The 17,690-nt window shown below is 40.3% G+C and overlaps 1 protein-coding gene across 2 annotated transcripts in view; it reads left to right on the top strand.

Moving 5' to 3' along the window:
* Positions 1-6,258: 6,258 nt before the first annotated feature.
* BCAT1 (branched chain amino acid transaminase 1) overlaps positions 6,259-17,690 on the top strand; it is a 63,410-nt gene continuing 51,978 nt past the window's right edge. The window contains exon 1 of one of the 2 annotated variants that reach the window (XM_035311676.1): positions 6,259-6,616. In XM_035311676.1, the coding sequence (XP_035167567.1) occupies positions 6,608-6,616 (9 nt within the window). In that variant the 5' untranslated portion in view covers positions 6,259-6,607. The remainder of the gene's footprint in view (positions 6,617-17,690) is intronic. The other variant, XM_035311684.1, reaches the window with a different exon arrangement.

Raw genomic sequence — 17,690 nt, 5'->3', positions numbered from 1 at the left:
ATTTCAGCACATTTTTTATATGCTTAAGCAGCCTCTTCAACTATTTGACAATTTGCAGAAAAAAATGATAGGACTTGATGTGAAGTAATTTGGTGTGCGATTCATGATCTCAAGGCGGTATTTGTTAAAAGATCTTGAGAAATATCCCCAAAATCCCTTTGTGTGTGCACACCGATCATTTAGTGTCTGATTTATCTGCGTGCCTGGAGGTTTGTTTACTGAAGCCCAGGTACCTGCCAGCAGATACCAGGGCCACCAGGGGGAGCTACGAGGAAGAGAACAGCCGGGGAGCCACGTGTTGAACATTTTTGGCTGCTTTGCTGTGTACTTGAGTGGAATCATCTTAAATTCTAATTTAACTTAGACTGGAGAGTTGCGTTGGGGTTTTATACTGTCAAATGAGTGTTTAAATCTTTACAGAGAGCCACTGGCTCTGAAATGCTTTGAGCTGGCCTGGCTCAGAGCTGGAAGTATTTGAAGTAGTCATGTTGGAATTTGGAGATAGGGAAAGTCACCTTTCCACCTGCAACAAGGTAGATGCCTCACTGTCTCCTTTTCACTAGTCAGTCAAAACCACTTCCCTAAAAAGGTCAAAGAGTGGGTTGCTTTTGATGAAAACTCAGGATTAATATGGCCCATGTGATGAACCAGTACGTGGAGTCACCTGAGGTGGCCTCTGATCACCTGCATGACCCACAGCTGCTGCCTCATTTAAAAGTCCCTTGGAGGGCTTGGTTCAGTAGTTGTGTGGATGTTTTCTTTTCTCGTGTGGGGAGGGTGCTGGCCCTAGTCAGCAGAGTTGTGTGGTATGCTGCTAGAAGCTTCCAGAAGCAGCTTACAGAGAGGGACCCTATGCTGCCACCATGGCTGCTGCTGAGGGGGCTGTGATGAGGTGAGAGGTGAGCTGCTAGGGAAATAGCTGGAAGAAACTTTGGAAACAAACTGTTCTTGAATAATTTCCAGGCTGTAATGTTTTTCTTGCCTCTTAGGACAGAAAAAAAAAAAATGACATGTTCACAAAGTGCTTATTGTGTAAAAAAGTGTAAAAGTGCTGTTTCACTGAATGGGTGGAAATGAAAGAGTGGGAGATGTGTTTATCCCCAGTTCCAATTACCCTTGCACATATGAACATTTCCCCTTCAGCCTTTTTCTCAGTGTTTTTGTGCTTGTCAGGTGTTCTGTTGCTGTGTTTCCCTTCATCTTCTTTCATGACTTCTTTAATGTTTCTTTCTCAGAGTGTAATTAAGTGATCTGTACTCCTCTGTGGTGATGCCAGTTTAAGCGTTTTCCACCCCTTAGCATGTACAACAATTACTTCCTACTCCCATGCTTTTTGGGGGGTATTTTTAAACCCAGCTCATTCCAGCAGTCAGCTTTACAGCACAGCCCACACACAGTTAAGTTGGTGCATCTGAGGAGGTGGCAAAATGGCACAAGGATAGACGTGAGGAAATGAGCAGCAGGGAAAGGTGCTACTACAGAAAGATCTTAGTTCTCTGAACACTATATCTACTGAGACCTGGCAACTAAGCCAAGCCTCTCTTCTGAGAGGTGAGATGAGTTTATGACTGAGAGAGCCTCCTGTGCCTTCATCTTTCCATTTCTACCAAAAAAAAAAAAAAAAAAATCATAGTATTTTCTCCTTTTACAAAATGGATACAAGTCATTGCAGCCACGAGTTTCTATGTATAAGGCTTATTATTTTGGCTTCTCCCATTAATTTGTTGTAGTCCCAAATAATGAAGCCCTAATCAGTCTGTCCTTCTCTGAAATAATTTAACAAATGACAAATTCTTATCCTAATATTTTAAGTGTATAAACACACACGTTACATGTGTGCACACAAAATCTGTGTAATAGACAGTTGTTTTCTATTAGGAAACTTCTACAACACTGACCTTATTCTCGTCCAGAGGTTTCTACTTCACTTACATCAGAATTTTGATAGCTTTCCAGAACTGTATTTCCAGTCCTGCAAGACAGCTTTACTGAAATATTTTCCTGCAGTTACTTTCTTACTTCTGAGCAGATTTGCTTTTGTGACTGAAACCAGTCACAGATAATTTTCCTGACAAATATTTTAGAAGTTCTTATATTACATTCTGCCCCCGCGCCCCCCCCCCCCCCAAAAAAAAATTAAACTGTAGAAGATCAAAATCAAATTGAAACACTGTTTTGTCAAAATTATACTCTTTTATTGGATAAGGATTGTTTTCCACATGCTTTACCACAGAAAATTTTCAAATCTTTTGTTCTCATTCCAGTTCAGAAGGAAATAAATTCTCAGGATCCCAGCTTTCTGTTAAATAGAAAACTTGGTTTCTACCTACCTTCACCCTATCCTTTTTATGCAGACCATTGTTATAAAAGGAAACCTTAGAGTGTGTATGAAACTATGGGTTTCTGCCCTTCGTTCTTCATAGAATTATGCAATTATACAAGGTACCTTTTTCAAAATTCACCATCTGGTTTTATAGAGCCTTTTTTTTTTTTTTTTTTTTTTTTTTTTTTTTTCTCTGGACATTAGTTCCTCACATTTCTGTGGCTTAAATAAGAGTTTATTCAGTTCTGGCTTGAATAATCTGCGTGAGTGAAACCCCTTCAGTCATCTGCAAAAATTCTACTCATGAGCCCACAGCAAAGAGAACAAATGCTGTGCTCATCTGCACACCAACAAAATGAATGGAACATGCTTAATTGCAGGGTTTTGTGGCTGTTCTACAAACCTAATCTGCCCCTAGGGCTCCAGGTGTTGCAGATCATATTTACCTTGTGGATCTCTAGAACTTCTGGTAACTCTTTGGAGTCAAAGTGTTTAAATTACGAAATTTTCTCATAGCTGTTAAAAATATACTCATTGGAACTTTAGAAGTTTACCTGTGCTGTCATGTGTTCACAGAATGCTTTGTATTAAGGAAAAATCTAGCATAGAAATGAGTAATACTCTCTTTTATGAAAATGAAATATTGAGAAAGTAGAAAATCTATGTTCTTATTGATGGATCAATACAGTTAATTGAATATGTACAGGTAAAGAAAGATAAAGCTGTGAGTCTCCATTGCATTATAACTTCTGGAGTGTTACATAAGGATCTGTAATTAGATTGAAGTAATACATGACAATACTGCAAAAATATGTCTGTATCATAGAATCACAGAATGGTTTGGGTTGGAAGGGACCCTTAAGGATCATCTAGTTTCAACCCCCCTGCCATGGGCAGGGACGCCTGCCTTGTCCTGCTGGCCATGCTGCCTTTGATGCAGCCCAGGATACAGTTGGCTTTCTGGGCTGCAAGCACACATTGCCAACTCATGTTGAGCTTCTCATCAACCAACACCTCCAGGTCCTTCTCCTCAGAGCTGTTCTCCATCCATTCTCCACCCAGCCTGTATTTGTGCTTAGGATTGCCCCTGCCCAGATGCAGGACATTGCACTTGGCCTTGTTGAACCTCATGATGTTCACACAGGCCCACCTCTCAGGCCTGTCCAGGTCCCTGTGGATGGCATCCTTTCCCTCCAGAGTGTCAACTGCACCACACAGCTCAGTATCATTGGCAAACTTGCTGATGGGGTACTTGATCCCACTGTCCATGTCATCACCAAAGATGTTAAATACACCAGTATGGCACATTTACTAATGGCAAGTTCACTTTCTGGGAGTGTTGCAGCAAGAAAAGCTGCAAGTTTTGAGGGAAGTTCTGTAGTTTGGTGTCCTTTTTCAGTTTTTTATTTGCAAGTTCAAGGCCAGTTTGGCTATTAATAAAAATATATCTTTTTAATATGTAGCCAGTAGAATTCATGGTTTTGACTTTGCACAAGAGGATGTACCAAATATCCTCTGCAATTCAGATAACATTTCTCCTTTCTCTTTCTTTCTCCTTTTAATTAATCGGTTAAAATTTAAGAAACAGAAGAGAGAGTCTGCAACTGAGAAAATGATATGGAAATGGAGGCAAACAGAAAAGGGACAAGGTTTGCTGATGAGACTAAATCCTTCAGGGTATTGTGTAATACCCTGAAGGATTGAATAATAATTGTTGTTGAATAATAATTCAACACAACTAGAGCTATCTGCAAAGAGTTGCAGAAGGACTATGAAACTGAGTTTTCAAAATGACATATAATAATGTCTGTAAATTTAAAAGGATGCAAATGGCAAAAAAATATGGAAACATTGCTGAGTTGTGAATGACTCTTTCAGGAGATAAATCTAGTCAAATTAGGAAACAGAACATCAGGATTATGATGACAAGACATGGGAAAAAGAGAAAATGAGAAGTAAACGTTTTTATCTGCATTTCGAGTGTTTTCTGTAGTTCATGTGCCCATCTTAAGAGTGATCAAAGGTATGTAACTGCTCTTGTATCAAGACTAAAAAGATTGGAACAATTTATCTGGAAAAGGCCATGACTGACAGTGGATTCAAGAGTAGCCTATAAAATCACAAATGACATAAAGGAGATGAATATTTTAATCTTCACTTCTGTTTATAGTATTTCTGACAGTACCAGAAGAAGGGAGGATCATGTGAAATTCTCAAGTGTCTAGTTGAAAACAAAACAAAATTAGGTATTTTTTCCACAAAAAAAGAGCTAAATTGTGGAACCTGATAACGAGATCTTATATACACCAGATTTTACACGGATTCAAAAAACAATTAGTAGGATAAAAATCCATGCACATCTGTTAAGCCTGAAGAATACATCCTTCAGGAAATTGCTGTGGCACAAACCCCTTGAGGCTACAAAAGCATGTCAAGAAAGTGCCCCTGCATGCTTTTTCTGTTCTTGTACTCCTTTGTAGGCATGGGTACTATATGGTGTCAGAGACAGGTTTCTGGATCAAATGTGCCTTTGGCCTGCCACAGTATGGTTGTTCCTGCATTGTGTTTGTAATGTGAAGATACTTTATCATGAATGGATTGAATTGCTCACATGAGCACTGAACAGCAGTTCACTGATGATGAGTTGCATCTGTCAGATGCTTTGCTGCTACCTTCTGCCTTGCATCTCTCTTCTCTCCTAAATAGCCACTAAAACATCATTATTTCCATGAACTTTCATTTTGGCTAGCATCATTTACCTATGTTTCTTTGGAATCCAAATTTTTGTAACTCCCTTAAATAATATTTTCTTACCTGGCCATAGTGACAGGTATGGAGACCTGCTTTGGTTTTTATAACCAATCTCCAGCACTGTGCAAGTAGGAATAATTCAGGTACATCATGCAAGGCAGAATCTGATGCTTTTGTCAGTTGAAATGAAACAGCTTTCAACAACTACTCTTAAGCAGAGGAGAAGGGGGAAATTATGAAAACAGTAATAAAGGAATAAAAGCAACTGAGGGAGCTGGAATTGTTTAGCTTGGAGAAAAGAAGGCTCAGGGGAGATGTAATTATACTTTACAATTACCTTAATGGACGTTGTAGCAAGGTGGGAATGGGGCTGTTCTCCCAAGTGATAGGACAAGAGAAAATGGTCTCCAGTTGTGCCAGGGGAGGTTTAGGTTGAATACTGGGAGAAATTTCTTTACTGAAAAGGTTGCATGGCACTGGAACAGGCTGCCCAGGGAAGTGGTTGAGTCACCATCCCTGGAGGTCTTCAAGAAACATGTAAACATATAACTTAGTAACACGGTTTAGCGGTGGACTTGTCAGTACTAGGTTAAAGGTTGGACTGGATGTTCTTAGAGGTCTTTTCCAACCTGAACAACTCTCTGGTAAAAGACTTAACTCTTTAGTTAAGTCTTTAGTTTTCAGTCAAGATTAAAGTAAGTACATTGTGAACACTACATTCTGGTTACACTGGGGTTTTCTCTTAAGAGTTCCCAGTTTTCCAGTACGACTGCACGGTGTCACTGGCAGGGCAGTCGCCTCCAGTACTGGTTACCTCCCTCCTGCTAGGTGCCTGCACACAGAGATGGAGGACACCGTGTACACCCCAGCTGCAGGGAGGAAGAGCAGTGGAGGTGCCAGCCATGCTGAAGTTCGCGGCATTACGCCCAAGGCTCCATCCTGAGCCATGCAGCAAGCCCACCTGGCTCAAAACCAAAGGGGCTGCGTGGGCCCCTCCTGGGTTTGTTGCAGCAAGTTGTGCGTGGGGTGGTGGGCTTGGGGGTGAGCCTGTTAGGAGCTGGGGACTGACTGGCTGCCGAGGGGTAATCTGCGAGGTGCCGCCGTGTCAGGCAGCTGGGAGGCGAGGAGGAGGAGGAAATGACTCAGAGGCTGCAAGCGACGACTTTCAGAGGGTTCGTGCCGGCAGGGAGGAGAAGAAAGGCTCGCCGGGGTGGACACGTTTCTCAGTCCCAGCCTTCAGCCGCGGCGGGGCCGATTTGGGGACGTGAGGCCGGGAGGAGGGAGGGAGGGAAGGAGGGAGGCGAGGCGGGGCGGCCGCAGCCCCTCGCCCCTTTCCCCCGCGGCTGCCGGCGTGCGCGCCGCCCTCGCCCGCTGATGCAATCGGAGCCCGCAAGCGGTGGCAGCAGCAGCCCCGGAGGTGCCGGCGGGAGGATCGGGCGGCCCTGAGCCCGCAGCAGCACCCGAGGGAGCGGAGGTCAGGCGGCAGGCAGCCCACACCGCCGCGGAGCAGGAGCACCCGCCTCGGCTGCCAGCATGCTCAAGGTAAGCGGAGCCCAAATCCACTCGTCCATCCTTCCGGGGGATGCAGAGTAGCGGAGGGACTTTGCCTTGGCAGACAAGGAAAACGGTAGCTGGCCGCTTTGTGTTTACGGATTTTGATGCTCTGGTTTGTTATTTATACTTGGCGAAGGAGCTTTCTGTTCCCGAGAGATTTCTTGTTTGAGAAGCAGGATGTGTGTGATTCTGTCTCTTTCCATGTTGTTTCATTGCAGTCAGCATACGTGGAAAAGAAGTAATGAGTGGGGAGGGAGAAGGGGGGAAGGGAAGTCATATAATTTCCTCTGAGGTTTTACTTACGGTTTATTTGTAACACGGGACACTTAATGATTAAAAAGAAAAGAAACTGTCAAGAGTATGGTGTGCTGGCAGGCATCATGCCTTTTTATGCCTGTGAGTTTGTTATAGGTCTTAGGTCTGCCATTGTACTTAAAATAGACTTTGGGTAATACCCAGTAATGGACGTTTAGAGTTTCTGAGTAATTTCAGAAATAGCTTTAAATAATGAAAGAGCAGTTGCTGGTATTGAAAGCTAACATGAGAGACGAGCATCTGTGGGAACTACCCTTTTACAAGTCATGTTTATGTTCTGCTTAGTGAGGCTGATCTGAGGATTAAAATGAAATCTTTGCTTGTCAAGACAAAGGGCATGGAGGTAGCAGGGGTGCATTTCAATTAGACTGAGGGAACATCACAGCAACTTTATATCCTGTGAAACAGCTTCACTAAGAAAAGTACTTGGGTTTTAAAGAAGGTCAGTGCAAGGCTGATTGTGAACTTCACAGCTGCAGACTGATGCTGAAGTTAACAGCTGAGAAATACAAGACTGAGTTATCTGCTGTCCTTGGTTAACTGTAACAGATGGAATAGGGGCACAACAGGTATGTGCCTGGCAGGTGTCTCCCCAGATCCTCTCTGCTGCTGATAACAAGCATTGCTCACATCCCAATTGGGGTCTTGCCACCACTGCTCGTTCCTAGGTGGGCACCAGTGGTGCAGTGCTACTGGTGATGGTGGGTCTGGAACAGGCAAGGGCTTTGGAGGAGCTTCACAAGGCCCTGGTGAGGGCCACTGGCAGTTTCTGCAGCTGGGGAGAGTGTCAGACCAATCCCAGCAGAAAGCTGATCTGAAACAGCTCAGGAAAAATACCACGCAGCTTCCCCCTGCCTGAGTGCTTTGGGACAGAATGCAAGTGTATCAAGGAGCGATACATACAGACTCCCACATTTCATACTTCTTTTGTTGAATCTGTTGTGTGTCTAGGAAAAAGGACTTGATCTCCTGAGGTGTTATCCAGCACCTGACAGTAACGCTATGGCATGCCCAGGTTAAAAACAAGTAGCAAGACAAACCATAGACATGCTTGCTTGCTCAAAGCAGCGTTGATTTCTCAGTGGATTCCTCTCAACTGCACAAAACCTGACTTTACTTTGTATTTTAACTGTAGAAAAGACAGTGTAAAGCAAAGCTGCAGCAGTAGAAGATCTGTACACTCTTGTCACCCTCATGTGGTGTAGCCTTGGGCACGTTGGTTCTGTCTGAGCCCTTTACTCTTTATTTGCCTCATCTATTCAGACTGTAAGCTCTTCAGGGTTATGGCTGTCACTATGTATTTGTAGAGCATGTATCAAAGATGCAGAAAATTACCAATATACTCATAAAAAAAAAAACAAACACCACCACCACCAACAAAAAACTAACTTTATAAAGGTAGCAGTAAACAACAGCATTATTACAGCCTTGTATCTTTTCATCTCCCCATTCATCATTTATTGCTTTTAGTCCCAATCTTTCTTTTCTCTTGAACCATTTCCACCCTCAGCCCTCACTTTCTGGCCTGTTTTGAAGGAATTTTATGTATAAGAAATGAATTGTGCCGCTGGTTTCTACAGTCCTGCCTTGTCTACCTATTGCGCTGATTGTTACTGACAGGCCTAGCTCTCCTAGTGGTGTGTGATCCAGTGGATGTTCTGATTTTTTACTGTGGAAACAGAGTATTGAAATCTGCCACAAAATCATAGGCAAAAAAAGATTACAAAATCAGGAGGTAGCTTTAACACAATTGTGACATCTTGCTAAACCAGCCAGTAGGATATACTTATCCTTGGTTTAACTTGATAGGTGAAAATAATTCAAGTGGATTTCACTAGTGATGAATTTATTCCTCGGAGGTCAATGTTAGGAAAGTAGATAAATCAGTTCATGAATTGCGTAAGCACTCAGTTTGTACTGGAGGAGTTCAGCCATTTAATAACAATTTATTCAAACTGAACATGCTACAGAATCAGAATAGACATTATTTCTGTAACTCCCTTTTGTTATGCTACTTGCTTAAATTAATGATCATAACCAAATGTATAGCAAACTGCAGCTTATTAGTAGGCTTGAAGCCAAGACCTTCAATGTTCATAGAATGAAGGAGCAAAGGGGTTAACTGTTCACAAAATTTGCACAATTTGACTTCTTAGGCCATGTGCCTGGGGACTGGCACCTTTATGTCGCTTCAGTGACATGTGTACTCTGCAATGCTAGATCACCTCGTCAGGGACTCTGATGGGCTCAAGCCACTCAATACTGATGGTGGCATCTGACAGTAAATCATGGCTGCCCAACTGCCATGATGGCTGCGATGCAGAGATCGAATGCATGACCTTTGCCTTGAATGTCTAAATTCTGGTGATCCTTGGGCACAGATCAGAGTAGTACCTGACCATAATTTGTTATTCATAGTCACTCACATGCCTGCAATTCAATACTTCCACTTTTTACATTAGGATTAAATGAATGGGTGGTCCCATTTACCTTGGAAACAATTTTATTACTTTATGACTCTATCCATTAAAGGGATGGTCAATATTACCTCACAAAATAGAGCACCTGTTGTAGAAGGGTAATTTAGCAAATATTAACATATGCTATTGCAAATGAAAATCCAGTGTTATGCTTATGGAAAAGCTTAATGTTTCCCCTTCATGTGTGTATTAAATGATCCAAAAGAGTTGATTTCAATTGTTCAATTCATGTTATCTTTAAAACAATCAAGAAGTTCTACCCATCTGTCTTGTGCATCTTGGCCCATATCTTATTATTGTTTCTACAAACTAATGTCATAATAACCTGCAACAGAGTTACTCATTTACTTTTCTTCCTTTGAGGTCTGCTGTTTGTTCCAGGCATTATTTTAGGGTACATCTGAAGTGCGCCATATGACTTCTTAGCAGGTACACAGCTATTGCTACTTCAGTTTGCCTATTAGAGCATTTTGTACACCACTTGATAAAAGCACTCATTGTAAGCACAGAAAACAGATTGTTTTCCCTGGTAAATGAGTAAGGCTTAATTCAGCAAGGTGCTGATTCTACTCATTTCCACCAGCATTCAGAGAGATCAGTGCCACCCGAGCCATGTCCACTTGTTTAATTTTTAGGTTGTCTTAGTGTCATCACTTCTGCAATAAATGCTTGAATTTGGATTATTGTTACCAAGAATTAACTTTCTTAAACTTTGGCATCAAGGGACTGAGAGAACTAGACTTCTTCAGGAGAAGAGAAGGCTTTGGGGAGACCTAATAGCAGCCTTCCAAAATCTCAAGGCAAATCAAGGAGACAGGTGCAGGCTCAGCAATGATATATGGCAGGAGATCAAGAAACTCTAGCATAAACTGAAACACAAGAATCTCAGACTGGACATGAGGAACGACAGTCAGGCAGTTGGATGGGTTGCTGAGGGAGGCTCCATGGACTCTTTCCCTGTAGGCTCTCAAGATCCAGGTAGATAAAGCACTGAGAAAGCTGGTCTGAGCTCAGAGCTGACACCGCTTTGAACAAGAGGTTGGGCTAGAGACATCTACAGCCTGGGTCTTCCTGTGATCCTGGACTCTGTAAGGAGTTCCCCAGTAGAAAAATTTCTGAACTAAGATACATTATTAATCTGATCTTAGTCTTTGACATAGTAGTGCAGATTGATACATGTCTGTTGAGGGCTTGCTAGCCTTTTAACAGTCTGCAAAGAACTCTGTGCAAAGATGGTTCTCAAAGTCACAACACTAGACATATTTCTTTTTGAAAGGTCACTTCTTTATCATGTTGATATAGTAGTAATACCTTGTTCTTCTCTAGTATCTTACTCTCTGCCCTTCCCTCCCTCCCCACCCCCCCCCCACCCCCTCACTGTTCAAAAGATTGAACAGTAATGTTGGCAAGTCTTTTCACAAGTACGTAACTTTATTTGGGCCTTTTTTTTTCAGGAGTCTTATCATTTTCATTACCTCATTAGGATCCATGGTACAGTTTATTAATGCACCATCAGCGTACCTGCCAGGGAAGAAGACTGTACCTCTTCCATATACTCGCAATATCTTCCCTTGAAGTAGTGTACTTTTTTCCCCATTTGCATTGGAGAGCCAAGGTAGTACTTTTTCTTACAAGCAGAATAAGGTTTTTTTTTTTTTTTTTTTTTTTTTTTTTTTCTTACAATGTATTTTAAGAATAAATCTTTAAACAAGGATTGTTGTACTAGTAGGAACTGGCTATAGGAAGGGAAGAGGTATGTCACAACTTCCAGTAGCATACAGCGACTACGCAGGCACAATTTCTGCCATAGCTGTACAGATGCATGCACACAGAACAAAAAAATACACCATATTCACACGCTTATATATTTGAGGCACTTATCTGCCACAAGCTTTCTAGGCAGATAGATATGCCAGTAACCTATTTATATGTACATGAGAACTAAATTGCAGACTCTGCCTTAAACTGGATTGACTGTCTTTAGAAAGAGAAGTGCAGTTTGGGAGACAAACAAAAGTAGCTTTCACATGCTGGGAAGTGTCTTATTTCTGTAACCATAAGGGAAGTCCATATAGTTTTCAACTATATTGGATTCAGTTCACTTTTTCTTCTTTCCATATCCTTCTAACTTTTTCTAAACATGCTTTTTTCTAAATCTGATCCTGTGCTATGTCTCAGTCCATTCTGTGGCCATGGAATACAAAGACAACTTCTGTAGCCAATGCTTTTTCAAATTGACAAGGTTCTGTACCATTAGATGATTTGAACATTCACAGGTTGATTCTCTTCTTGAAGTCATCTGTAACATCAGCATTCATTTCTGGTTCTCCAATAACCTGGAAATACTACATTTACAATTGTTTCCTTTTTGGATCTTCTTTTAAGTGGTTCTTCTTTAGCCAGAAATTTTTCATTACTATTTTTTGTTTTGTCAGTTAGCCAAAATTGTGATACATATATAAAGTTCATGTTCTGTCCTGCTCTTCCCAGGTGAACTGGTTTCCAACAGGACAAATCAGATCCAGTTCTAAAGTATTTAAAGATGTTTACTAGCTTAATTAATTCAGAAACGATGGGGGCAGTCTAGTCAAGGGCATTAATATTCATGTGGGTTGAAGCTGGACAAAATCCTTGGTTCATGGGGGGTGTTATAAATAAGTCATTTACCAATGTAGATTGAGCAGAGTAGGGCTGGTTGATTATTGATACAATCTTGAATTGTAAAAGAACAAGCCTGCATTAACTGCAATAGGTCTGTTTATTATATGACATATTACAAAAATGAGACTAGTACTAAAGTTATAATTTTTCTAACAGAGACTGTATCGCTCTTAACTTGTGATGACCTTTTACCATGCTGTAATTTTGGCAGAGGTGGTTGCTTTGTGTGCTTAATGTGAGTTTAATGCTGCTACTCTATGAATACCTCATCTGTGACCATACTTTTTCAAGGACACTTTTAATGTTCTGAGTGTTATTTTGCTCTTGAGTTCCCTTGGAAGAATCCAGTTTGCTCTGGGCACTGTCAAAAACTAATAATGATTTCAGATAAGTACTTGCTCACAGGGAGTTTAGAAAGGATATGCAAGGTAACTTTTATGCTAAAGCATTACAGTGAAAATTTTGGAGTGTTATGATGCCTGTTTTTTCCATATCTTAGTCTCGTTACACAGTAACGAGAATATACACTAAGCAGGTGGAGTATCTAGCTTTGTCGCTAGTCTAAAAGACTTTACCTCTTTTGAGCAGATGTCATCAGTAAAAACATTTTTTGTGTCTGTTATCTTGATTTAAGTTTCTCATCTTATGTTTTTCCACACTCGAGGAAGCATTGTTTGATAGAAACATTGTAGTTGTGCTTTTTGTGGGTTGCTGGTAAGCTTCCACGTGACCATTTACACTTGCTTGGTGTGGTGGGTTATGCTTACTACCTCTTAAAAAACTCAAAGACTGTAAAACAAGAGAAGTTCCTAGTATATTCTAAACTGGATGTTTATCACACAAACGTGCCTTCTCTTCATCTAGCTGTTAATTCAAATAAAAAAGCAAGCATTGGCATAGATGCTGTCTTTAACCACAGTCCAAGAACTTTCTTTGGAGGTTATCTCTGTTCCTCATTTCCTTTATGCCAAAAGAAAGGCTTCAACTTCCTTTCTACTTTGTTGAATTGAGTCTAATTAATTAAGTCAGTGTTTGAACGCACAGCAAAGGACACGTCACAAGGATATAGTCCAGGCATTGCTAACAACCAGGAAGAGATCTCCCATTACTTCAGACCAGTTATGCCAAGCTGAAAACCCACCAGAGCTAGTATAGACAGGACCTCGGCAGCCATCACCTCTGTGCTGTTATACAAGAAGCTTGCATAGGGCACATCTGCATGTGAAGAGTGCACAGCCAAAACCACATCAATAATTTCCACTTGTTCTCCCTTGAGAAGAACTGTAATGGATGTGATGGGTTTGTCTGCATAAGGAAGAAGAGCTGTAGATTCAGTTCCTGGGGAAATGTGCACGCCCTGTGCCGGCATCTATCAGCCTCCCAAGGAATTCTCTGAAGCAACAGCCAACATGCATGAGGTGTGCTGACAGGACAAGCCATGTCTAAATTTCCTGTCTGTATAAGAGAGATTTCTATCTTCCTTCACTTAGGTGTTGTGACTGTAAAGACAGGATAAATTTTTAAGGCTTTCAGATATTACCGTGAGAAGATTTGTTTAAAGATTATAAATAATGGAGGTCAGAGTTCTTTATCTGGAACAAGGATAGTAAAATAACTGCAAGCATCATAGAAACTAGCCCACCATCACAACTCGAGAAAGATCACAGTATTTGCAACACCCTGAGGCAAAGCTTTCTGTTTTTGTTTTTTTTTTGGGGGGGGAGGGTGTGGGGTCGGTTGGATGTGGGGAAGGTGGGGATCGTTCAATTCATTGTAGGCTTTGAAAGCTCAAGCCATAGTCTTCCTGCAGCATGGTGGCCAGGTATCTAGGCAGAACATATATCTAGGTGTTTCCAGTTCTGCCTGCAAGCAAAAAACAGGGACTGTGCTCAGCTGTTTGAAAAGACCAGTGTGGCTAAAGAGGCACATTAATACCAAATTCTCCTCTGAATAGATGGGTGGAGTGCCCATTCAGATCCCAGGTTAGATAGTTGCTGCCATGCTTTATCAGCTTCATCTGTTGGATACATAACAGCTAAACAAACTGCTTGGAGAACAGGGAACAGGCTATAACTGCACCAAAAGCCTCACACAATTCAGAAAGTCGTGCTTCTCATGCTTTTGCACCACTGGTATTTGATACTCAGTGATGAATTAAATAGGCTGTGCAAAGTTATCAGGGTTAAATATGATAACAAGCCAGCATACGTCCGTCCTTTACAGACCAGCAGCCATGTGCACTGTTGCATAATGTTTTATTGTACTTAGTGTTACTCGAAAGCCAGCTGTGTAAGTTACTGTTTTATTATTTCTAGTGGGAGTGTATGCAGGACTTCTGGGGGCAAAAAGTAACTCCAAAAGCTTTTTATTATTTCCCCAGAGCTTCTGTTTTCAGTGTGTGATTCATTATTGCTCAGTGTCTTATGTAAACCTTTATTCCAGTGGAAAATGGACTAAAATGGGACACGGTCTAAGCACTCTGAGAATAGCTACAAATGCAGGCCAGTGATTCAGGCCTGACCCTGTATTTAGTGCGACCATAGTTATAAGTAAGACTGGAAACAGGAGTATGGCCTTATAAACAGGATTTCATCTGCTAGTGTTTTTCTTTAAGCATGTCAATTCTCATCTTGAAATTCATCACTGTATCTGCTGTGATTTTTGTTTTATTTTGTGTGTGCTGTTTTTTTTTTTTGTTGTTTGTTTTTTCCCTCCTTAGAATCTACAGTGATTTCTTTGCAAACTGCAGAAGCTTTGGTTTCCCCCACTAAATTGTCTACTTCCAGTTGTACACCCTCAGTAACTCTTCAGACAAAGATTTTGTTTGTTTCTGCTGTGTATGCATTCATCGTTTGGTAATTACATCAAGCCACTCTCCTTGGTCATCAGCTGCAGGATCTCTGTGTATTTTCTACCATCTGAGAACTTAAACAAATTATAAGACGTATTTTATGCATCTTTAAATTAGATCTGTACTTGACTTGTATGGCTGTGCCAATATACAAAATATGAACAGTATAACTTATGCTGGATGCTTGAGGAAAATAAGCAGAATAATTTTTATTGTGCTTAGGCCAACCTTGTTAGTGTAACAATGTAGTTAAAAATGTATCCTGTAGTTCTAGTTAACATTGCTATTAAATCTTAAGACTTTAATTTAGTACCTGACATTATGGAATAGATGGAAAACAAACAAACATTAACTGTATCATATAACCATAAGACTCTATCTATTTAGAAAACAGGTGGATGAATTTATAGGTCAACTAGATCCAGCTGGCTGCTTTAATGTTTTTTTTTTTTTTTTTTTTTTTTTTTTATGCTGTTCTAGCAAAAAATGCACTTGTTAAAACCTAATTAATGCTAGAGTGGACAAACAAACCAACAAAAGAGGCACTCAGAGGCACTGTTCATAAGAGTTAGAGATGGAAGAGATCTATTAGGTCATGTGCCTATTCTTCTAATAGTACAAGACTGTTTTCTTCTATTAGAGGGGAAGGGTTGGTGAACTGAGCAAGAGGTTGAGGACAGAGAAAATGGCACTGGAGACTGACAGAGTATCAGGAGGGGTATAGCGAGGAAAACCAATGTGAATGGAATGAGCAGTGGGCTTAGAAAACAAGGTTAAAGCAGATTGCATTTGGAGGTTATTTGCAAAGAGGATTGCTTTAGAGAACTTACCTGTTCCTGTAAAGAAAATAGGAAGTAGGATTATATGGTTGTACAGGAAATGTATCAAGACAGGTCTAACTGTTGAACGGAGATATAAAACTGATTTATGTCCTCTATTGGATCAGAGTGATGGTAGGCTTTCAATGCTTTTCAAAAGGGAATGATCACCTTCTAGACTCCATGTTGCATATTTCAGAGCTCATCTTGTTAATTTTTTGAAATATCTGGAAAAAAAAAAAAAAAAAAACCTTTAGCCTGAAGATGAATAGATCCTTAGTTAGCTTCTGCTATCTAATCTGTGAGTTAATAGACTATATTAATTTATGTGTTAATTTATTTTGTGTTTGTGCTGAACTCATTTCTGCCCTCTAGCCTCACTGATAAACCAGTTTGTCAAGCATGCATTCTTGGAGGATTCAGAAATCATTATTCTTCACCTTGCCTTCCAGGTGAACTGGTATAAGCTTTCTTGTACAATGGATTAGACGTTACTGAACTTATTCAGATATTAATTTAAGCACTGAGTCAAAGAACTGACATTTTCTCCTAGACAAGTTTCTCCCTAGAGTGCTGACAGCAGTGACTCTATATTGGCAATGTAGCCTGCATTTATTTAATCTTGTGACGCCATCTTAGTCTGCTTTTAGAGTTCTGATAACGCTATTAATGATACTAAATATGACTCTTGGACAGATTAACTGAATATTTCCATTGATTTATGATCATTGTTTTAAGATTTTTCTAACCAATAAGTCATGTTCATATAAACTAAACAGACTTTTATTTAAACACAGTAAAAACAGTGATATTTGTTTCAAGAGGAGTATATTTTAGTTTAGTTAAGCTACTTAAATTTCTTTATATTAAACTAAACAAACTACTCAAGCCAAGACATAAGTGTCTGCACTTGGAGTGCTTTAATGATAATCTGTTTCAATTCAATCTTACTTTATGCAGCGCAGCTGTCTTAGATAAAGAAACTCTTGTATATTCTGACCTCTGGTGCTTTCACTCTGATGCAAAATCATAAAGATCATGATTAAATAAGGTGGAAGCTTTCTTTTTCTGATATGATAGTTGCATTTTATTCTCCTTTATTGTATGCTGCTAATATGCTTCTTCTCTGTGTAATTAACATTAGTACCAGCTCAAGGAATGGGGATGAAAGCAGCTGTGGTAAGGTGATAACACCCAACTAACAAGACATCAGTGCAGATATGACAGATAAGAGTACTCTCTTAAGAAAGGGAAGCCCAGAAATCAACAATTTTGATTCTTGGTGAACTAAGTAAAAAGCTAAGCACTGAAACTGCCCATGCTGAATTGTCCTTTGTTTGTTTCCTAGGTGCTGATCTGTATATACATTGAGGTGTATCAGTGGAGTTGCTCAGTCCATGTTCTTTGAATACGTCATTGAAGACCATTGAGCCAATACATAGAGTGCTCTGACCCAACAAAAACATGTCTAAGATCTCTGGTTTGATGAGGCGTTAGAAACACAACTTAAGAATTAGTCTTCCTGTTCATTCTGTTTTGTTGATTTTGAAAAGAGTAGATGTTAAATAAGTTGTGAGAATAAGCTTTGTGATGGTAGTGTGTAGTAAGACATGCTATCATGTGAATAACACAGTCTGATGAACTTACTTGGTGATGATGGCATTGTAACACACACTTATGTGTATGAACATGTTCATATGTATATACACAAAGATGCTTTTAAAATATTTTTAGATCATGCAACTACTCCTATGACATCTGAAGTAGATATGTCTGGATGTTAGGTTTCATAAATGAGCTTCCCAGGCTGTACAAGTCTTTCATAATAGTCATTAAGTAAATGTCTTTTTAACTGATATCAAAAATAGTGTTATTTGACTCAGTCCTACAGCACTATTAAGAATTTCTCTGTCAGACAGTGGGTCTCTCTCTCTCTC

The sequence above is a fragment of the Oxyura jamaicensis genome, chromosome 1, assembly GCF_011077185.1.
Source record: "Oxyura jamaicensis isolate SHBP4307 breed ruddy duck chromosome 1, BPBGC_Ojam_1.0, whole genome shotgun sequence".
In the NCBI taxonomy this organism is placed as follows: domain Eukaryota; kingdom Metazoa; phylum Chordata; class Aves; order Anseriformes; family Anatidae; genus Oxyura; species Oxyura jamaicensis.
This window is presented reverse-complemented; position numbering and strand designations above follow the sequence as displayed.